At 52.0% G+C, this 22,169-nt stretch overlaps 2 protein-coding genes across 4 annotated transcripts in view; one reads left to right on the top strand and one right to left on the bottom strand.

Annotated features, from left to right (window-relative positions):
- The window catches only part of CBL (Cbl proto-oncogene), an 81,060-nt gene extending 67,070 nt beyond the window's left edge, over positions 1 to 13,990 (top strand). Inside the window, exons 13-16 of the mRNA XM_055305807.1 lie at positions 3,014 to 3,154; positions 3,517 to 3,617; positions 4,326 to 4,508; positions 5,690 to 13,990. Of these exons, the coding sequence (XP_055161782.1) occupies positions 3,014 to 3,154; positions 3,517 to 3,617; positions 4,326 to 4,508; positions 5,690 to 5,961 (697 nt within the window). The 3' untranslated portion in view covers positions 5,962 to 13,990. The remainder of the gene's footprint in view (positions 1 to 3,013; positions 3,155 to 3,516; positions 3,618 to 4,325; positions 4,509 to 5,689) is intronic.
- Positions 13,991 to 14,341: 351 nt separating this feature from the next.
- Positions 14,342 to 21,743, bottom strand: MCAM (melanoma cell adhesion molecule). 3 transcript variants are annotated; one of them, XM_055307009.1, is made up of 16 exons: positions 21,641 to 21,743; positions 19,719 to 19,843; positions 19,415 to 19,622; positions 19,259 to 19,329; positions 19,095 to 19,182; positions 18,078 to 18,257; positions 17,852 to 17,973; positions 17,606 to 17,768; positions 17,386 to 17,504; positions 17,150 to 17,291; positions 16,869 to 16,990; positions 16,643 to 16,784; positions 16,482 to 16,553; positions 16,169 to 16,316; positions 15,806 to 15,923; positions 14,342 to 15,348 (listed from the first exon to the last, which is right to left on the bottom strand). In XM_055307009.1, the coding sequence occupies exons 1-16, from the start codon at positions 21,708 to 21,710 to the stop codon at positions 15,319 to 15,321; spliced, it is 1,920 nt and encodes a 639-aa protein (XP_055162984.1). In that variant the 5' UTR covers positions 21,711 to 21,743; the 3' UTR covers positions 14,342 to 15,318. The 3 variants fall into 3 exon arrangements, with proteins under 3 accessions (XP_055162984.1, XP_055162983.1, XP_055162986.1); XM_055307008.1 differs by having other exon boundaries at positions 16,482 to 16,556; XM_055307011.1 differs by lacking the exon at positions 15,806 to 15,923 and having other exon boundaries at positions 16,482 to 16,556.
- Positions 21,744 to 22,169: the final 426 nt, after the last annotated feature.

A 22,169-nucleotide genomic window follows, 5' to 3' on the forward strand; every position in this document is an offset into this window, starting at 1 on the left:
TAATCTATATATTAGTTTTTTATATTGAGCCATCCTTGCTTTCCAGGTATAAATCCCACTAATATATAATCCTATATACTACTGAATTTTTTTTTCTGGTATTTTGCTGGTGAACTTTTGCATAAGTGTTCATAAGGGATATTGGTCTGTTATTTTCTTTTAGTGTCCTTGTCTGGCCTTGTTTCATGACTGTGCCATTCTCAGAATGAGTTAGGAAGTGTTCCCTCTGCAAGTTTTTGGAGCTATTTGAAAAGAATTGGTATTTGTTTTTAATTAAATGTTTGGCAGCATTCACCAGTGAAGCTGTCAGGTACATGGTTTTTCTTTGTTGGCAAATTTTTGATTATAGGATCAATCTCCTATAAGTCTATTCAGATTTTCAGTTTTTTGTGTTTTAGTCTTGATAAGTATTTGTTTCTAGGAATTTGTCCACTTCATCTAAGTTATACAATTTTTTTGGTATATAATATCCATAGTACTCTCTTTAAAACCTTTTTATTTCTATAGAATCCGTAGTAATGTCTTCACTTTAGTTTCTGAGTTTTAGTAATTGGAGTCTTCTCTCTTTTCTTAGTCTATCTAGGTAAAGTTTGTCGGTTCTGTTGACCTTTCTGAAGAACCAACTTTTTGGTTTCATTGATTTTTCTGTTTTTTTTTTTTTTCTTTATTTACTTCTGCTCTAGTCTTCATTGCTTCCTTTCTTCTGCTAACCTGGGGTTTAGTTGGTTCAGTTGCTTAAGTTGAAAAGTTAGGTTGATTTGAGATCTTTCTTGATTTTTTTTTTTAAGATTTTAATTTTTTTTATTTATTCATGAGAGACAGAGAGAGAGGGGCAGGGGCAGAAACACAGGCAGAGGAAGAAGCAGTCTCCCATGTAGGAAGCCCAACACGGGACTCGATACTGGGTCTCCAGGATCAGGCCCTGGGCTGAAGGCGGCACTAAACTGCTGAGCCACCTGGGCTGCCCTCTCATACCTTTTTTTAAAAGGCTCCTTTACTGGGACGTCCGGGTGGCTTGGCAGTTGAGCATCTGCCTTCACACTCAGGGTGTGATCCCGGAGTTCTGGGATTAAGTCCCCCATCAGGCTCCCTGCATGGAGCTTGCTTCTCCCTCTGTCTGTGTCTCTGCCTGTGTCTATGCCTCTCTCTCTTTCTCTCTCTCTGTGTCTCTCATGAATAAATAAATAAAATCTTTAAAAAGAAAGAAAGAAAAGAAAAAAAGAAAAGAAGTTCCTTTATTCAGTTAATTATTATTTGACAGGTTGTCACCTATATTTTCAGTATCATAAATAATGCTATAGTGAATATTCTTGATTATTTCCTTAGGGAATATTCTTAGAAATGGAATTTTGGCATCCAAGGGTTTACATATTTGGAAAAATATTTTTGCTGAATTACACTCTAGAAAAGTAATAATTTCTTCTAAAACTATATAAGTACCCATTTCCATATATTTTTACCAATAGTTGATATTTTTTTTTAATCATTATAGGTTTTTCCCTTGAACAGTGTATTATGAAAAGTTTCCAGCATAGAATCAGGGTGACAGATTTGTACAGTGAGCATCCATATACTCCCCACTGGGTTCCATTAGCATTTTCTTATCCTTGTTTTATCACATCTATACTTTTTTTTTTTTTTTTAATCTCTGTACCCAGTGTTGGGTTCAGACCTACAATTCTGAGATCAAGAGTTGCATGCTTCATGACTCAGCCAGCCAGGTGCCCCTCTATCTGTACTGTCCATCCATCAGTCTATCTTTCTGGACACATTTCACAGCAAGCTGTAGATACTAATACATTTCCACCTCAGAACTTTAGCATGAAACCCACAAATGAAGTAATATGTAGACATGAGAAAAAAATCTCAAGTTAGATTATAGGGACTGTCTGTGTTAGGTTTCTGTAGCATTTATGTGTCTTATAATCAGCTATTGCTTTTATAATTGGGAAAAATAACATTGAGTAAACACAGAAATCCAGTATAGTTATAGACTGTTTTTTTTTTAAATTTTTATTTATTTATGATAGTCACACACATAGAGAGAGAGAGGCAGAGACACAGGCAGAGGGAGAAGCAGGCTCCATGCACCGGGAGCCCGACGTGGGATTCGATTCCGGGTCTTCAGGATCGCCAAAGGCAGGCGCTAAACCGCTGCACCACCCAGGGATCCCTAGTTATAGACTGTTTAGGATGTGCGGAAGAAGTCTAAAGAGGAAGGGAGGAGATACCCTCTTTAACTCACATTACCAATAGTTGTGTGTGAGTGCATGTGCACGCACGCGCAGGCACTTAGGCTCATGCGCATGTTTCTCAATTTGTGTTTTTTTTCTTGTTAATTTTGTTTTTGTCTTTGGTTTTAAGGAGTGGGTAGCAGAAATTTTGGTTCAGAAGTTTCTGGGTGAGAGCTTCGGGTATTAATGGCAAGATCCCTGAAGCAGGAGTCAGAAGATGGAGGTCTAGTCTCAGAATTAATGCCAACTTACCAAGGCTCTTGGTCTCCTTTTGTCAGATTTTTTTTACATAAAATGAGAAAAGCTGTTTATGCTAGGAGATAACATATGAGAAAGCTTTTGACAAGCTGTATATTCTTTGAAACTGTAGGTAGATTGTAGAATTGGGATTTGGTATAGGCTCCTAGCATATTGTCAGAAAGCCACTGCAGCTTCTCATTTCATGCCCAGCAAGAGAAAAACTGGCAAACCAGCCCTTGGACTGGGACTTCAACTTATTTGGGGACTAAAGCTCTTCAGTATCAAGTACTGTCCTTGTGTAAGCCATCGTAGGCAACATAGCTGCATCTGTGGTCAGCTGAAAGTCAAAGTCTTTGAGTGCCTTTTGTAATAATTACCTTTCTTGGCGAGGAGGAGTAATATAGTTCCCTAGGTGGCATTTGTTTTGCTCTGTCAGGTTTGAGTCATGGCCTGCGTCAAAGGTACTCCTTTCATACTTGCACATTTCGCAGCTTTGTTAAATTGTTTTCATTTTCTTTCTTTTATTCTTTATTTTGCAGGCCTCTTCCTGTGCCAAAGCTGCCCTCTGGGGAGCAGTGTGAAGGTGAAGAGGACACAGAGTATATGACCCCCTCCTCTAGACCTCTAGGGCTTCCAAAACCAGATGGGAAACGGCCTTTGGAGACAACCCAGAGTTCACGGTAGGTTCACAATAATCCCATCTGGGAATTCAGGTGACACCACTCACCTGCTTGGTTGCTGTCTATGTAGTGTCTTCCAGCCAGAGTTATAGCAGAATGGAAGCAGATGTATGGAGCCCATAATGTTTGGCATCTTGTAGCTAGAAGCACTTACACTTTCTCACTGTCAAAGTCAACTTCAAAAATACATCTCTCTTATGCATTGTTAGAGTCAATCTTGGGACATTTATTAGTGACCCTGGCAAATGTGTTATCTTGATAGACTCTGGATCTAAATAGTTAAGAATATTTGAGTCTTCATAAGTCTGCAGGTAACAGAGTTCTATTTCTGAAGATCATTTTGTCCTTTCCTTCTGGTTCAGAGCATGTGATTGTGACCAGCAGATCGATAGCTGCACATATGAAGCAATGTATAATATTCAGTCCCAAGCGACACCATCTGTCACAGAGAGCAGCACCTTTGGTGAGTAGCCATTCTGCCACCTGGAAAGTCCTGGCTGTGCCATGGGAGTGAGTCTGTAATATTTGACTGCTTGAGACACCTTGATCTAAGCAGAAACTTCTTTTAAATGATTTCCTTTGCACAATATCTTTGATCCATGGGCAGTAAAACCCTCCTTTTGTTTCCTGTTCCCACAGCTAGTTCCCTTATGTGCTTTTTCATACTTCCAGGGCCTTAGAGACATTTGGATTGTAGGGCCTGGGCCCGCAGTACTGGCAGCTCCCTTTTAGTTCCTTTGCTTTTTAGCATTGATGGAATTCTTTTATGTGTGGGTGGTGAATACTCCATTCCCATATCAACCAGCTTCCCAAATGGAAAGTTCAAGAAGGCAGCACACACAGGCTCTTTGGCTGATCCTCTGAGGTGAAATGCCGATAGACATGTGAATGAATGCTATAAAATGGCACTGAGTCTTTGGTGTCAGCGGCTGTCAGTGTTGGCAAGGGTAGTTTTTGCTGTGCTTAGGAAAGCAGAACTGCAGGGTTGGTGCAGACGACGTTTTCTCTGTTCCTTTATCTCTACCCACAGGGCCTCATGTGGTGGTTGGCCTGTGGTAGGCAGTCAGTAACTTTGATGCCATACATGCGGGAATGAATGGATGCCTGTCGGTGAGCTGTGTTAGCAGACGGGGTGTGTGAGAAGAAGATAATAGCACACACTTTTCTCTAGGTGAAGGGAGTCTGGCTGTAGCCCACATCAGCACCGGCCCCGAGGAATCAGAAAATGAGGAGGACGGGTATGATGTCCCTAAGCCGCCCATGCCAGCAGTGCTGGCCCGCCGGACTCTCTCAGACATCTCCAATGCCAGTTCCTCCTTTGGCTGGTTGTCTCTGGAAGGCGATCCCACCACAAGTGAGTCTCCAGGCCAGCTTGGGTTGGCACTGAATTGCTGTATAGCTCCTGGTTTGCGCTGCAGCAGAAGTGATCACCTGGTGACAGCGCTTTTGTCGCCAGATTTTAGTCTAAATGGGAGGGAAGGTGGTCCCAGGTCCTGATTAGTATGTTAAACTGTAGTCAAGTTCTTTAGGATTCTGGCAGATGTAGAAATGAGGGCGTTCATCACACACCCTGGTTCCTCCTGGCTGATAGTAGGTAGGACTACTGGTTCTTCTGAGTGTCTATCATGACACTGGTAACGAAGCTGGATGGTTCAAGAGCACATGTTTCTGACTTCTGGGCCCTGTTCCATTGCAAGAAGGGCATGGTGGCTCTGGAAGGCACACCAAGTGGGCTTGGAGCCAGCCTACATTTGGACCTTGACTATCAGGGGTTGCCCTTGCACCTGTGGCTGCCTGGGAGGGCAGCAGCCAGAGTTGCTGTCACTTTGGAAACTGAAGACCGTGCTCAGGACAGCTGGTGAAAAAGACAGCATCCAGTTGCCTAGACAGGCTGTGATCCCCACCCACCCAGCCTCGTTTCATGCTTCTCCACTGCAGCTTAGGCTTCTTTCTATTGTCCTTATTTGTAAAAGGTAGAAATTGAGTGTCTTCTCTGACCCTCTCAGAAAAGTTATTTTAAATAATCGAGGCATGGGGCACCTGGATGGCTCAGGTCATAATCTCAGGGTCCAGGGATTGAGCCCCCCCCCCCCCCCAGTGGGGCTTCCTGCCCAGTGGGGAGTCTGCTTCTCCCTCTTGATCTGCCTCCTCCCTGCCCCTGCTTGTGCACGCTCTCTCTCTCTCAGATTAAAAAGAAATAATCGATCTATTCAGGCACTACTGTGCGTGAAAACTTGTCACAAAGTGTGTAAAGCATAATGTGGATGCATGTGTCCATGCTTGGGGCAGCAGTGCTACTGTCAATATGGAGCAGGTGCCTGCTATATTTCAGAAGGTTGCTCCTGCTGGGAGAAGGAGGAGGAGGCTAGCTGCTACGACCCTGGAACCGGTAAAACCCAGCCCTCTGAGAGCCCAAGTAGCTGGTTCCAATGGGTCAGCAATATCTTGATCCTAGCACGTTGTTCCTACTGCCACTAAAGGAGGGTTCCCCTCACCCCCCAGATTTGCAAATTTCTTCTGTTTGATTTCTTCTAGACTTCACTGAGGGTTCCCAAGTTCCTGAAAGGCCTCCCAAACCGTTCCCTCGGAGAATCAACTCTGAACGAAAAGCAGGCAGCTGTCAGCAGGGTGGTGCCGCCGCTGCCTCACCACAGCTCTCCAGTGAGATTGAGAACCTCCTGAGCCAGGGATACTCCTACCAGGACATTCAGAAAGCTCTGGTCATTGCCCACAACAACATTGAAATGGCCAAGAACATCCTCCGGGAATTTGTTTCTATCTCTTCTCCCGCCCACGTAGCCACCTAGCACACCTCTCCCTGCTGCGGCATCAGAGGACCAGTGAGCCGGGCACTCTTCCCTGGGGGACACCTCAAAGGGGAGAGGTTCCTTTGGAGACTTCACAGTGAAGTCTCGCCCTCTCTGTGAGGATTCCACTTCTGTGGTTCCCAGATTTCAAAGCAGTGGAATGAACATGGAGCAGCTAGTGTGTTTTATTATTTTATTTGTTTTGATAGTGGATTTGAAGGTGTCCTTCAGTCCCCACTTAGAGTGTGGATTTTTATTAAATGGTAGCTACCTGGGGAACAGTCTAGAAAGCGGTGGGAGAAGTATTGTGCTGTAAATCCTCACTGGGGACTTGAGACTTCCTTGGGTTAAGGATGTGGTTGTGTGTGTGTGTGTGTGTGTGTGTGTGTTTGTCTGTGGTGGCGTGTGTCCTGTGATTATAAGATGAACCTGCTGTGTTGTGTTAATCCCGGGCAGGGAATTAGCACAAGAGGTGTAGGAAGGAATTGTCTAAAAACTTCCATCTACTGTGGTATGATACTCAACCCCGGCGTGTAGTACAACTTCAACACTCCCCTACAGCTTGGATTACCATGTGCATAGCTCGAGTCTTGTATTTTTAGAACACCCTCCCTGTGTCCTGTCCCCTGCCGCCTCCTCAGTGTCTATCATTGGCAGTGGGCTTGCTCTGACCAGGCTTACTGAGGCCAAGTGGCTTATAGGATGTTCTTTATTATGTGTGATGGTGTTGGTTTGTTTGGTAGATAGGTCGGGGAAAAAGAAAAGTACTGTTGCTGTATCATTATAGTCATGTTTGATCCTAGCAGCTAACACTGGTCACTCCAAAGCACTGTTTCTATAGGAACATTGAATCTGTTAAAATAAGATGTTTTAATTATCCTAATTGCATAATGACTGGTTCGAGATAGAGGCCTTCAAATACATTCCATGCTCTCCTCAGAAGATAGTCTGTGGGAGTCCGTTGCCTTGGTGCCAGGTATGTGTTCTAATGTAGGTCATGAGTTTTTCTACTACTTAATGGGAAGGGAAGAACATTTTCTCCAGCATGGCTTTCTGGCCTGAATACCACAAAACTTTAGGAAGCTTCATTGACATACTCTTTACCTTGTTTTTGCAGAAGATGCACAAAATAGCCAGTCAGGATCTGTTTGGTTTTTCTTCCCGGTGAGTTAATTCCAGCTTGTCTGGGTGTCTCCCTTTGAACAAGAGCCAGGTTATAGTTTCAGAAGAGGTTTTTTTTTTTTCTTTGCCCTTGAAGAACAAGGAGGATACCACCCATGGTAGCACAAGCATTTGGCTGATAATTAGCACTGTCCTGCATTGATGCCACCCAACGACTTGGGTTTCGCCTGTGCCTGTGGCTTGGAGCAGCTCCTCCCTCTCCCTTTCATCGTTGTGCTCTATACTCTTCCCTAACCGCATTCTCCACAGTAATTAGACATCATGGTGTGTGACAAATGACTTTTCTGTCATCAGAGACAGGATGCGAAAAGCCTAGCTGTGTGCGTGGTTGCAGGTTGGTAAGGTCTGGTGTAGGGCACCCATGAGTCGGTTCCTGTAGATGCTGCAAAGTGACCCCTCGTCAGCACGCTGTCTGGTCTTTGCTCACTTTCCTTGCAGGCCGTACCCTCCCGCTTGTCAGAAACAAGCTTACACTTTGATAAATCTCCCCTCAAAATCTAAACCATGCTTTTGTCTTTTTTTTTAATTTATTTTTATTTTTTGCTTTTGTTTTTAGATGCAGACAGAAACAAATCTCTTTAGGTCCGTGTTCTTTCCCATCTTTTTCATCTGTGGAACTAAAACTTTTTCTGACTCTTCTCTTGGCTTTTAGCTGTTCCTGGACCTTTTGGCTTTATGCCTCAGAGCCATTTACCTTCCCAAGGTAGATGGCACAGGATTGCTTGTTGATTTGCCACGGTTCCCCAGGGTCTGCTCTACCTGGTGGCGAACAGCACAGCTCACCATCAGGTGCAAGAGGTCCTGCCTGGGTGCTGCTGGAAGCTGGGATGGTGGCAGTGAATGGGAAGCAGTAACCTAGCATCTCCTTCTAAAAGCCAGTAAGGATAGTGTTGCATTTGTGTTAACATTCATTTTGTGTTTTGTTTAGATGCTGAAGACCCAGACAAAGAACTAGATAAAATGGCAGCATTTTCCACGCCTTGTCCACACTGAAAATTTTCCTTGTCTGGAGACATTGTCCATAGCCTGAAGATGTGTCAAGAGAACAGAGCACCTGTTCTGCCTCTCTCTCTCGGCTATTCAGTGTATCCCAAGTCTTCTTTGGAAATTCTGTCCTTACTTACACAGGCTAAGGGCAAGTTCATCCCTTTTTTCCTAATGGAGTACCCATGTGGCTCCTGGGGCATCCCAGCGTTGGCCTCACACATCAGTGACTGCCTTGGTTGTTGGCCTGTCAGCTGCGTGTCTATGGGCTTTCCAGGTGTCAGACCATTCTGTGAGGTTTGCCCCTGTTGGGTGCTTAAAGCTCGTTCCAGGCCTCAGACTGCCAGCAGAGTAGCTTCAGAGAGGCTTTCCACATGGGCATTTGTTTTGAGGGTACTTCCAAAACCTTAATTGCTTAAATTTTCCTTGAACTGGGGCACAAATAACCCCTTCCCCTCCATATAGTTGTATGGTAGTTTTTCCTTCCTAGGCTCTGCTCTGAATTTAGTATGGCCCTTTCAGAAGTGGGCTCTGAGCCTTGCAATTCTAGGGAAACACTGCTCCTCTCTTCTTCCAAATCACAAGTGGTTCCTTCTCTGATAACTTCCCAGGTGGATAAGATAAAAGCCACTTTGACATTTTTTTTGAATGCGTTAGGCTCTTCTCTTCAATCCTGTCTCCTGCTTTCCCTCTGTCTGGCTTGCTCTATGCAGCCTGCCTCATCGTCTCAGTGGCTGCCTTGCAGTAGGGAGTCCACTGCCTCAGCCATGCTCCTCCCACTCAAGTCAGGGGTTCTCAAAGTGGAAAAACCTGCGGGCTCTGTGATATACCTCCCTTGAAGAAATGAAGAGATGGGGCAGTTTCTCATCTCAGCGTTTACCTGTTACTGTTTATGTAAATAGCAATGTGTACCTGTGGATGGCCATGGTCTTCCCCCTGGCCCCAGCCCTACACACTTTACTCTTCTGTTCTCTTACCACGCACACCAGGGCCCAGGATGGGGGAGAGTACTGTAAGTATCAGTTAGCTGTCTTGTGGATTAAAATGGGGGGGGTGTGTGTGTGTGTCACTGTTCTTCATACTTCAAGTATTTATTTTCTCTGTAGAAAAGTAAACTGTAATTCATGGTCCAAACAGCAAATGTACAAATGATAATTTCTGTAAATTTGCTAGCGTGGTAGGGACCAAGCTCTGTATTCTCTTTCAGGCACCCTTAACAAGGTCGACACCTGTTTGTGGATGGTTGGCGCAGGTGTCGACGCAGAATATTCTCCTACCTCACGTCAGACAGTCAGGGTTATAAGCCTTCTTCCTAAGCTGCAGCTTCCCCTTCCTGCCATTGCCTTTCTACCTTTGATGACTGCTGCCCAGGGAAGAATGGTTTTCTGACTATTGGCCTGACTGTGTACCAATTAGCTTGCTCATTCAGCAATTGTTGATGAGTTGTTCCCATGTGCCATAAGTGCCAGCCCCAAGTTCTTCCCTACCACCACATGGTGCTGGTAGATTGCACTTGGGCCACCTGGCACTTGCATTTGGCCCTAAAATTGCCCTTCCCAAAAAGATTGCTCAGTTTGTATTCCTTATAGAGCTGTCCTGGGTAAAATCCCCGCAGGGCTTTTCCGTTAACTCCTGTTGTCTTCCTAGAGCTTTGATGATGTCTGGGAGATTGCGCATGTCAGTCTCGTGGGTACCCGCCATCTTGGATGCATCTCAGTGGAATCTGGGGGGTGGGTTGAGGCTCATGTTGGCTCAGAGTTGCATAGTGGGGCAGTTAAATGTTTAAGCAGGGCATTTGCCCACAGTCCCCTCTCCAGTCCAGTGCCTTCCTTGATCTTTTTACTGAGCTTCTTGAGTCCTTACTCCCCTTTATTGTGAAGTTTCCTTGTCACCCTCCTCGGACTTGTCACCATCTCCCATTCTCTTTGGGACTTGTTTTCCAAGTCCTTCAACAATCTTTGCAGCTAATCCCATGCCCTAGAAGGGCTGAAGGTGTGGGGGACAGATGGATACCTATTGTTGGGTCCTGGTCTTTAACAGATTTCTATGGTCTCCCAAGAGCTGGGCACTAAAATAGATGGACCTTCATCACTTCTCAGAAATGCCAGCCTTTCCCTCCCTGGGCAGGGAGCTTAGGACAACCCTAGGACTTTGCATCAGGGAGCACACGTTACTGTTCTCCTGCTAGACTTGCAGACTTTAGAAATTCAATCTGAAGTATTCTAAGTCATCGTGGAGTGGTACCAGCACCACTTTGACTTCAGCCTGTGTTCACAGTCTTTCTTTAGATACTCCTCAAGCCATTGAATGCATGGAGGAGGGTGCACAGTGGAAAGAGGTTACAGTTTTTTATCTTTGTCTTGTTTAGGAATCCTTTAGGTACAAGAAATAGGCATTCAGGCTAAAGAAAGGAGGAAACCATGAGGATGCAGGTATTTTACAGATTCCAGTTATAGGAAGTAACAGTGGATTCTCACATGAAGCTGGGACTGTCAAAATTTGCACCAGTCCTTTCTCCCTCTTGTCATATACAGCCCCAGACTAGACACCCTAGTCCCTAGGTCCACATGACCTCCCGGCTCTTGGGATCATCATACACAGATTCCCCGTACCTCTTAGTCATATTCTCAAGAAAACACATGCTCAGCCCAGCACCTTGCTCGGGTGTCTGCCCCTGATTGGTTAGCCTGGGCACCAGGGGTGGCAGTGGTGTGCTCCCTCTGGCAGGGGGTGGAGGAGGGCTCTCAGAGAAGAGGCTTTTTAGATGGGACAGATACCCTACAAGTATTTTAGGAGCAAAACTGTAGTACTGCCCCCCCCCCTTTTTGAGAATGGAAAGGCAGGCATGGGACTATATCTGGGATATTGAAGAAATTGCTAGGTTTCACCTAATTCGGGTTTCTGTCATCTTTGTTTTATTTCCTGTTTTAATTCCCTTTATCGGTCTTAGCATCCAAGATTTCTTCCCTCCCTCTTCAGGACCAGTTTCTCTTGTTCTGGAGCTAGTCTATTCTTAGGTGACATTTCTTCGCCTTCATTCAATCTCAGGTTTTTAGCCTCCTTTCATATTACTTGGAGAGCAGGTCCCAGATTCCACCGCCCATGGACTTCTGGGCTCTCTTCAGGTTTTAGCGCTGAAAATATATTCATTCTGGGGGCGCATGGCCCATGGCCCTCCCTGCCCTCCTCACCCTTCCTGGTCTTTGCTGCGTGAGGAGAGCTCTGCGGTAATATTCCTAGGCTGGCCTTCCGAGGTCCCTCAGAAACTACTTCCCTGTAGCCAGCAGGAATATAGAATAGTTGGGACAGTTGCCAGGATATAAATTAGATGTGGACTCCAGTTTAAAGGAGAGTTTTGACTGAGAGCCCTTTAGACCGGAAACCCTGGTCTTGCCTGTCCCCTTGCTTTTTTAATAGTCCTGTATCAAAGCCTGTATGTTTTTGATTTTTAAAAACTGCTTCTGCCTGCCTAAGTGTTTTGATCTTACTTACCTCATCCTAGGGTCTGTCCCATGTTATTAAGGCATTTCATAATCACTTGTAACTTTTTTAAGCTCTTGGAGTCATTTGGAATACACAGAAGGAACCTAGTAATCCAAAGATACACATTTTGAGGCACAGGAGGAAGGGTGGGTCGTTAGCCTTTGCATTTGATATTCTGGACTCGGCTCCAGAATTAAGGAGCAGAGGGACAGCAGCAGCACTGTGTGCCTCTGTGTCCTAGAAGATCTGGGTTGGTTTCAAGGGGGGAGGGGAGCAGGTAAGTGTTTTTGGCTCTAAAAGGTAGCACCAGAGTATGAGGTGGGGGACATAGGGACGGCCGAGTGGAGGCTCATTTGCATTGAGATGGGAAAGTCAAAGAGCCCTTCTGAAGGGCCAGCTGTTCACCAGGAGTAACAGCTGTCTGGAGATCTCCCTGCCCCTTCCCTTGTGTAGTGCTTGAGAAAAATGTGGTGGACCACTCCCTCTTTTTGTACAGACCAAAGGCTGAAAGCCAGCCTCAGCCCTTCTCCTGATTAGGCAGCCAGACAGATCAGCAGAGCTGTGCTTACCCGGCTCCGTATTCCCGACTGCTTCCTAAAATGAACATGAGAGGCACCTCTGGATTGCCTCTCACAAATTCTCCTTCCACCCCTGAACCACACTGGGAGTCCAGAGAGTGGGGTGGCTTAGGACTTGTCACATGCAACTCCTCAGGCCTTGCCCTGCTTCCCGCTCAGCGGGGGGGGCAGGTACTGGGTGCGGGCCAGACTGTGTGTTCAAAGTTTGTGCTCTTCTGTACATGCGTGTCACTGTGCCCCGTGTCCATTCCCTCCTCCCTACCTACCTCTGACCCTGTTAGGGGTGAGGGTAGCCATGCTCGTGGCTTCTGGAAACTGAAGAGGCAGAGAACTACTTATGAGTCTGTAGACCACATGTTTTCTCTTCCTTGGCTTCCTCCTCCTGCTGTTTGGGTGAGCCTGTAGGCACAGTGCCCATGAGAGTGGATGCCTCCTGACCTACCCGTCTCAGTGTCTTGGCCTTGACCTCCTGCTGAAACATGTGGTAGGGGCATAGCAGCTATGAGGTACCTCCTACATTTGCTTACTGGCTGTGGTGACTTGGGATTTTTAACCTTATATATCTTTTTCCTTTATTCAAAACAGAACAATTTTTAGCACACTGAAAAAAAAAAAAGTCAAACATTTTGTGCCTTTCTAAGGCAGCACTGTATCCCAGGCTGCATTTTAGGACTTAATATGGAAATACCAGAGTCTTAGCTCCTCTACCTTGAGTGTCCGTTTTTACAGACTAGGGGGGAGGAGGAAACACTGTGTGTGGATAGAGAGATGGCACATAAGTGTGGCAGGTCACCGTCCCTTCTCCCTGCCATGATGCTTTGTCGGACGAAGCAAGCATTACCCTGGGATCGTTTGGGTGGTTCCAATCAAAATTGAGGTTGGATGTCAGTTTGAATGCTCTGTTTCCAGCAAGAGGAGAGCGACTGTCCCAGGATTTCCAGGTATACTCTGGTCCACTTTAAGTGTGCCAGTTTCCTGGTCCTATATTCATGACCCTACTGCATGGAAGAGTATAGAATGGACTCTGCTGACAATGGGAGGTTGTTCATTTGTGTCTTTTCTTTTTGCTGGATCCTGAACTGGCCTAGATAGACCTCATGCCTCTCCCTTTAGACTTGGCTCTCCTTTTATTTGAAGACTTCAGTCTTAAAGCATTAAGCAGCCAGTGCCCTCTGCGGAGTCCAGTTTTCCCCTGGGAAAGGCAGCAAGGACCACATGCCAGAGCCTGTCCTCAGGATTGTGGCCACTGTGGGTTTCAGCAAAGAAAAAAAAAATGTTTTCTACGTATTTTACTTCTCCCTTTCCCTTTTCAGTTCTTCCCTGCCTTTAACTAATAAAGAATTGGGAGAGAAACAATTCTTTTTCAAGTCCTCCCTCTTTAGGATTTTGACATTCTTGGCCTGGGTGGGGCTGAGGAGAACTTGATGCTTTCTCCAGAATAAAGAGTCCCAATTTGTATATCAGTGTTAAAAATAAAACGAAAATTTAGATGACATTTTTGTGGACTATTTTAAAAATGTGTCATTAATATAAAAAAATTTATATTAGCAGTATTTAATCATTCTCACCTGTAAAGAATAAGAAAAACAGAAGGTAAATATTCTTACAGAGAAGAGCAGAGCTTTAAGATTCATTTTCAATTTTAAGTCCCTTTTGTTTTGCCAATGTATTAATGTTTAGAGGTCTGTTATACTAATGTTATTTATTAATTTTTTTTCATTTCCATACACAGTTAACTAAAGAGCTTTTTCAAGCACCCATGTCTGTAAAAAAACAAAATATTTTTAAATAAAGTTTCTTTTGTTGTAGCAGACTGGCGTTCTTGCTCTTCCATGGGGGTAGGAGTGCTACAGACTCGGCAGGTCAGTCTACTGCTCTCCCAAGGCAGGTTTGCGTGACAGCAAAGGAAAGAGAAAGGCAACAGCTCCTTGCCCACCAGGCCCTGCAAGCTGCCGTGGGCAGGGTGTCTTTGTTGCTGCTAAGGAGGGTCATCATCCTCTGTGGTAGAACCTGAGCCATTTGCTCAGAAGCAGAGGTAAACCCCTGGTCCCCACTCCCAAATGGAGAGGGTTTCTTATTCCTTTTGGGACTGCACCAGATCCAGAGGCCCTAGGCTGCCACAGTACCCATGATGAATAAAAAGCAGTATGAGATTTCTGGGACAATTAAGCTTTATTTTTCATATATATATATATATATACACACACACACACACACATATATATAATTGGGAATTTGTAAATTTACATACAACCTAACAAAACCACATATACATACATACCTGCACACAGATACATATACACACCCCAAAGCTCTAGCCAGGCCCACTTCTCATCCCTAAGTACCATCCCATTAGGGCCCTTCTGTCAGGGCCTAAAGTATGGTGCTAGTATAATTATAGTCTTAATCATCCTAAAGGACAGTCTGGACCTCATCTCTGTCCCCTAACCCCACCTTTCAGTCTGACATGATTACCTGACTGGGAGGTGGGTGGTTTGGGCTCAATGGCCTAACTGTGGAAAACCGCCCAGCTTCCTCCCTTTAGGGGCAATGAGAGACCCAACACATTTTTTAAGGGATAATACTAGTCCATCCTTGCTTCTGTCCAGAGAGAGGTGGGTCAGAGAGTCAGGTAGGCAGCTGCCTGTCATGAATGCTGGGGTACGCTCCAGAACCGGTGTGAGCAGCGTACTTCACCAACGGAGAGGGGCCATGGCTCCTCACTTCAGCAACACAACTAAAAAAGCCAGCCTTTGGGGCAGGAAACCAACTCAAGATAAATAGGCTACCTAGTTTGGCTGCCGGCAGAGGACAGGTATGTACATCCACCATATGTATACAGAGAAAACCTGGCCTGAGAAACACCTTCCCACTCCTCGGATGCTAGGCCCCTCCCTGGGATGAGCATCACCCGACAAAGTAAGACTGAGGCGGGTAGGTCCCCAGAAAAGGACCTTCTTGGAATGGCTCTGCCCTCTGAAACGGGGCCTGCAGGCCAGCTGGAGCAGGGGCCTTCTCCAGAGCCCACTTTAGAGGCTTTGGTGATCATCCTGAGCGACAAGAGGGGTGGGGGCGGAGCAGGGAACAGAAAACCTTCCAGGCGGGCAGGGCACTCAGTGTGGTGGGCTGGTTAGTGCCTCAGATCGATGTATTTCTCTCCCTAGAAACGGGAAGAGGAGAGGTAAGGGGGCAGGGGGTGGCAGGGACAGTGACAGGAGTCTGGGGTGTGAATATGAATGCTCAAGGGAAGAGGGACTGAAGCCAGAAGCTGATGCACGAGGCGTGGAGGGAAGCAGGGGGAGGGGGCGGGGAGTGGCGGGTGGGGAGAGCCTAGGCCCCCCGAACTGGACTGGCCACACTGCACCTGGTGACCTGAGCCACGGCAATGTCGAGGAAAAGGTGGTGGTGACGGGCAGTGTTTGCTCAGGCTCCCTCGGCCACTAGCCTCACCCTACCATCTGGGACTAGTGTTAGGAAGCCGAGACGGGCCTGCTCCCGGTCTCCAACAGAGGAGGAGGAAGGGGGGAGACAGAGTTAGTGTTTGGGGAGACATCAGCCCCTGCTGCTCCCGAAACCTGAAGCTGTGGCAGGCGCTGGCCACAGGAGCTGCCTCCTACCTGGTCTCCTGGCGCCCTCTTGTCACCGCTGCTGCCCTGTAGGAGGCCCATCTCTTCTGGGAGCTTATCTGACTTAACTTCAACTACAAATTCGCTCTTACGAGACGGGGGCAGTGTGCTGGGAGGGAGGGAGGGAGGCAAGAAGTTGGCATCTCGGGCAAGGAAAGGGAGGGTCATTGGGAAAGATGGTGGACTGGGTGATGGGCTCTTAGGTGCCCTGGGGCCAGCTCAGGGAAGGGAGCAGGCGATGAACAGGAGGGAGGTGCGGGTGATGGCAGCTGGCCAGTGGGCAGGGGTGGGGGGCAGGGGTCGTCCCCGCCCAGGCCTGAGAAGCTGGGTGGGGGCGCAGGGTACGATGCTTACATCTCTTGCTTGCCTGACCGCCCGCATGGCAGCTTCCCCTTCTTGTAGAAGAAATAGAGGACGGCACCCAGCACAGCCAGGACCAGGACGCACACAGTCACAGCCACAATGGCCACACCCTTGCTTTCTGGCTCTGGCAGCTTCTTCTCTGTCCCACAGAGACGCTCCTAGTCACTCCCGGCCCGAGGCCCGGTTCCCACCACTGCCCGCACCCCCCTACCCAGGGCTGACAGAAGACGGCCCCCCACTCCCCTCTTCCAGCATGGCTCCCTGGGGAGGGCCAGGGCAGCAGGAGGATGCCGGGGCCGCTGACCTGTGGAGGTGCTGTTGGCTCTGACAGAGGGGCTGGTGGTGGAGACGCGGGGCCCGGTGCTTCTGCTGGAGTCTGCTGAGCGGTCACAGGGGTTGAGAGGTGGGCTGGGAAAAGCACCGGCTCGCGCCCTCGCCCGCCACGCCGCAGGATGAGGCCCTTACCCAACTCCAGGAAAATGGTGGTGCTGTTCCTGCCCAGGGAGTTGGAGGCCACGCATTCCGCACCCGTCTCCAGCAGCTCTGGGGTCACCAGGACGCTCAGGACGCTCAGGACGCTCAGCGGGTCCTGGTCTTGTTCCTGCGCCTGCAGGGATGGAGGTGGCGCTCAGGGGTGGGGAGATCCCCTCAGGGATCCCTAGGCCCGGGCAGCCGAGGCGCGCCCGCTCACCGTGCCCTCGACGCTCCAGGAGATGGTGGGCCGGGGATGTCCGGAGGCTTCACAAGACAGGTTCAGCACCGCGTTCTCGCTCACCCACATCTTCCTCTCCTTCAGCATTATCCACGGGGACCCTGGGGGACGGAGGGGTGCAGGTGTGGCACAAACCTGCTAGCCTGCCTCCCGTCCCCACCGGAGCATCCCAGGGCAGCAGGGGGCTGTGAGGGACTCCCAAGAGCTTGAAACCGCCCGGCTTGGGGGCGCCGCCGATCTCTGCCCAGAGGGCCCCTCACCGAAAATGGCCACATGGACCAGCCGCGTGCGGTTCAGGCCCGGGACGCTGGGCACTGTCGCCACGCAGCGGTAGCCTCCCCCGGCCTCGCGCTTCAGGTTGTGTAACTGGAGCACCGGCCCCTTCTCCAGCACCTGGCCCGTCTGGGGTGAGAGAGGGGTCAGGGGTTCACTCCCGGCCCCGGCCCCGGCCCCGCGCATCCCTGCACAGCCCGCAGCCCCAGGACGGCTTGGGCACCTTTTCTCTCAGCCACTGGAACTCCACGGCTTGGTTACTCTCTGCCTCACAGGCGAGGGTGAGGCTGCCGCCCTCCTGGCTCTCCGGGGCTGCAGGGCTCACCCGGATATCAGACACGTCTGGGGACACAGCAATGGTGTCAGCCTGGGCAGGGCGGGGCGGGGCACGTTCCCTCTTGCCCCCGCCTGGTCCCCCTGTCCTGGGCCCCCCGGCCCCTCACAGTTCACCAGCAGCTCCTGTTGGTCGCTCAGCAGCGATGCCATGGTTTCCAAGTCCAGGCCCTGACACTGATAGAGCCCACTGTGCTCCTTCTGCGCAGACTCCAAGACCAGGGTCCCCGTGTCTTCGGGCGTCATCTCCTCTATCTCCTTGGTGCTGAGGTTCTGGGAGAGAGCAGAGGGGTGAGCAGAGGGTGCCTCCAGCCACTCCCGCAGCCCGTGGACACCCAGCACGGCGCCCTCCGTACCTGCTTGCTGATGGTGAAGTGGGGCGGGGGGTTGCCGTCCGCCAAACACCTGATTTCCACGCGGTCCCCTTCCTTCAGCATTCCCGCGGGCTCCACTTCCAGCCACACCTTCTCCGCCGGGTCTGCAGGGGCACAGAGGGAGTGGTCCTCAGCCCACGAGCTGTCCCCGTGCCGGGGAGCGGAGCTAGCTGCCACCAGCTCAGCCCGGGACCATCACAGGACTCACAGAAAACCTGGACAGTGACTTCCTGAGACTCCTTCATGTGGTTCCCGCTGGGCAGCCGGTAGTTGAGCTCACAGTAAAACTGGGCATCTTTATCCTCCTTGGCCAGCTGGGCCTTCAGAACGCTCTCCAAGGTGTACAGACCACTGGACTCCACGATCTGGGACGACTGAATGTGAACCCCTGGGCCGGAGAAAGTGGAGAGGCTCGGCCTCGGCCCCACCTGCACCCCTACCCCATGGTCTCTGGGGTTCCCCGGGGAGGGGGGCACCTGAGAAGGACCCCTGGTGCCATGGAAGGCCAGGCACAGTGCAAGCCTTGCTAACCCTGATCTTGAGCTCAGCGGTTCTACTGCTCGTCATCTCCCCACGCCGCCAACACTAACGCACACACACACAGGGACGGGGTGCTGTGGTGACTGAGGAAAAGTGCCCAGGAAACACTCCAGACGTCCACCATCAGGGCAACGAGGGGTTAGCTTCCCTACCCCATCCCCGTGGTGTGCACTACTGGGGGTGGGGGGCAAAACGATCCCGTCCAGGTCAGGGTTTCTCAATCTCAGCGTGACCTGTGCTGTGGGGGGTCCCGTCCTCCTGTCCAGCAGCCCCCTGGCCTCTGCCCACCAGGTGCCCGGAGCGCCTCTCCATTCACAACAACCAGAAATACCTCCCCACGTTTGCTGAACGTCCCTGAGGGGGAGCTATGTCACCCCTGGTTGAGAACCACTGGTTTAAATGATAAAAATAAAAGCCGACGGGCTCCTACATGTATCCATCTGCGTGAGGAAGCACCCAGAAATCGGCCGGAAAGAACAAACACTCACGGCCAAGATTACTCCTGGGAGGGGATCTGGGGCAGGAAGACAATTTTCCTTCTAGATTTTCTGCAGTTTAAATTCTCGTGAAAAGATTGTCAAGCCTCATTCGTATACTTGAAGAAAACAAAGTGCAGTGAGAGGAAGGGTGGTCGCTGTGCGCAGCCACGTGCCTGGCTGTTGAGGGCAGGGAGGGGGCGACTCACGGTTCTTCTCCTCCTTCAGGGAGTGGCCGTTCTTATACCAGATGACTTGAGGAATGGGGTACCCGTTTCTCCCCACACAGGTAGCAACCTGAGGAGGACAGGGTGTGAGTCTCCTGGCACCTGACACCCCACCAAGCCCCCCAGGCTACCCCGGCCTGTCTCACCTCCACTGGTTCCTTACTGTTGACCGAGATGCCCAAGGGATTGACCAGGATGGTTGGCTCCTCTGGAGCTTCTATGAGGGAAGAAATGAGGGGCTGGAACCTCTATTTCCCACCACCCGCACCGTCCCCCAGGCACAGACGGGGTGGGGCGCTCACTGTAGACACGGAGTTGGATTCGGTGCTCCTGGGACAGAGGCCGCTTGCCCTGGCACAGGAAGATGCGCTCGTCATGGGGCGTGATGTGTGTCAGGGCCAGAGTGGTCCCTCTGTCCTGCAGGCTGAGCCGGTGCTGGTACTCCCCAGGCTCGCTCTGGCCCTGGCCCTTGCGCACGCGGAAGATGAGCGTCGGCTTCTCCTTGTGGACCTAAGGGGATGTGTCTCAGAGTTGGTGAGGGGTCTGGGGCGGCAGGCGGGGTACAGCCTCCCGCCCTGCCACCCTCTCCGGGGCCCCCACACTCACAGAAAACCAGTCCACGTGGCTGAAGTTGCCGGGGGAATGGGACGGACCGCACTTCAGAAGCGCTATGCCCCCCACTTCCACCTCCACCAGCTCAGGCGTGGGGGGCTCCACCTCTCCGGGCACACCTGGGGGTGCAGGAGGGACATCCCAGCAGCTGTGTCAGCTCCAGCTGCTCTCCATGCCCTCCCCTCACACCCCCTTCCCTGCAGCTGTTCCTCCTGCCACTTGGGTCCGGAGGGGGCTCTATCCTCCTAACCCTCAACCTCTTTCTACCTGCAGCTCCAAGCAGCCCACTTCCCCCTGCCACCCCCGGTCAGAGGAGTTGAGGGTGACTGTTCCTGGTCATTCAGCACCCACCCTGAGCACCAAGCATTTTCCAGTCGAGGCTGGCAAAGGGGCAACCAGGCTCTGGGCCAAGAGGAAGGCCCCTTTCCTTCCACACTCCCACCCCTTCCAGTGAGCTCAGAATGTGGGAATGCACGGCATGTGCCAGGCTGAGCCACACAGGCCCCATTGTGTCCCCTCACCGAGGAGAAGACATCACTACTCTGCCCCCCCAAAGAGCCCTCCCCAAATTTCCCACAAATTTCCCAGGTCTGGCCAGCCCTGACCAGAGCTCCCATCACATGCTCCCTAAGCAGTACCTCCATGAACATCCCACCAACTCAGAGGACCCCATCTGGGAGTTTTGTGAGCACCGAGGGGTCAGAATCTCCCCCAGGGGTCAGGGCAAGGGCCAGGCAGTGGGCAAGAGTGACGTCAGTGGTGCCAGCGTGCCGCCTGCCCTGTGAGGAGGTGATGTCACTCACTACCATCTGGCTGGCCTCTGGGATGCCGGGCCGTTGCCCGGGGCTGGCTCCCCGACAAGGAGGGCAGGTCTTTAACCCAGAGCAGGGGCCCTCCCCGATCCCTGACTCCGTTTCCCCAGGGCCAGGGGAGCAGGGCAGGGTGGGGCTGATCTACTGCAGCCTGGAGCCCAATTTAGCCTTTTCCCCAGAAATAGTCAGCTTGGGAGGCAGCAGCCGGGACGCTGGGACGGGGGTGCCCCTGGGACGCTGTAGGCACTGGGCATGAGGCCAGCGAGCCGGGTACTGGCGAGCCCTCCCCTCCCCCAGCCGGACAGCGGCTGGGACCCGGGAAAAGGAGCCAAGAGAAACACGCGACACCGCTGCAGGCCATACAAGGGCAGCGTGGACCCGGGAGCGCTGGGCTCCCAGGCAGTTCCAGAAAAAAACTCCGAGGTGCAGCGGCGCTCTTCCCACCTGAACGTGGTCCCATTCCGGGAGGCGTACCAAGCCTGGGGCGCTTCCACTCCGGGCACCCTCAATCCCTCGCTTCTGCCACCTGTGATCCGGTCCCCCGGGCAGGCGCGAGGCGCCCCCCGCCGCCCGGCCCCTGCCAACGCCCTGCTCGTCCGGGAGCCGCCGTCCCTCCCCCCCGCTCACCTCCAGCCTGGCTCGAAGCCCAGGCGGGAGAGGAGGCGTCGGCGCACCCCCTCCTGCTAAGCGAGCTGCCTTTTCCAGCAACAGGCGGGCGCAAGATTCGGGGTTTGGGGATGCGCTCGAGCTGCGCCTCCGGCCGCCGCTCCAATCGCGGGCCCCCCGAGTGGGCACCTGAGGCAAAGGTCTCCCCAGCGGCCCCGGCGGCTCGGCCCCACCCCCTCCCGCTCCGGCAGCAGCCTCCGGCCCGCCTCCCCCGTCCTCCTCCCGGGATACTCCGGATCCCGGCGGCAAACTGGCTGCAAAGAAGAGTCGCACGCGCGCGAGGCTCCGGGGCGCCGGGCAGGAGGAGCGCGCGCCGCAGCGCCCACCCCGGGCCGCCCGCGCCGCCGGCTCCGCTCCCGGGCGCGCCGCACCGAGGACCCGCCCCCGCCACCCCGGCCCGGGCCGCTCGGGGCGCGGGTCCCCCGCGAGGCCACTCACCCGCGGCGCGGCGGCAGCAGCAGCAGCAGGCGGCGAGCAGCAGGGCGCACGCGAGCCCGGGCCGCCCCATGCTTCCCGGCCGGAGGGCGAGCGCCTAGTGAGCGGCCGCGCGCGGCCGGGGGCTGACGTCAGGGGGGCGGGGGAGGGGGCCCGGCCGCCCCGCCCCGCCCCGCGCAGCCCCCCGCCCCCGCCGCCGCTCCGCCAGGGCGCGCCCCAGCTCCGCCCGGCCGCGCCGCCCCAGCGCGGCCCCGCCGGGTCCCCAGCCCCGCGCGCGCCCGGGCGGCCGAGGGGGCTTGACAGGTGTCTCGAGGCGGGCTGGGGGCCGAGGCGGCGGGGAGAGGCCGGCCCGGACGCCCGGAGTCACGCGGGGTCCGAGGCGGCCGCGCTCGCCCCCGCCCGGCCCCCACCAGCCGCCGGGCCCGGCCGGCCCGCGGGGCGAGGGAGCCGCAGCCCAGGCCTCCCGGCCCCTCTTCCGCCGCCCCCTCCGCCGCGGCCGCCCCCTGCCCCGGAGACCTGGCCGCCCGGCCGC

The sequence above is a fragment of the Nyctereutes procyonoides genome, unplaced genomic scaffold (genome assembly GCF_905146905.1).
Source record: "Nyctereutes procyonoides isolate TBG_1078 unplaced genomic scaffold, NYPRO_anot_genome, whole genome shotgun sequence".
NCBI lineage: Eukaryota > Metazoa > Chordata > Mammalia > Carnivora > Canidae > Nyctereutes > Nyctereutes procyonoides.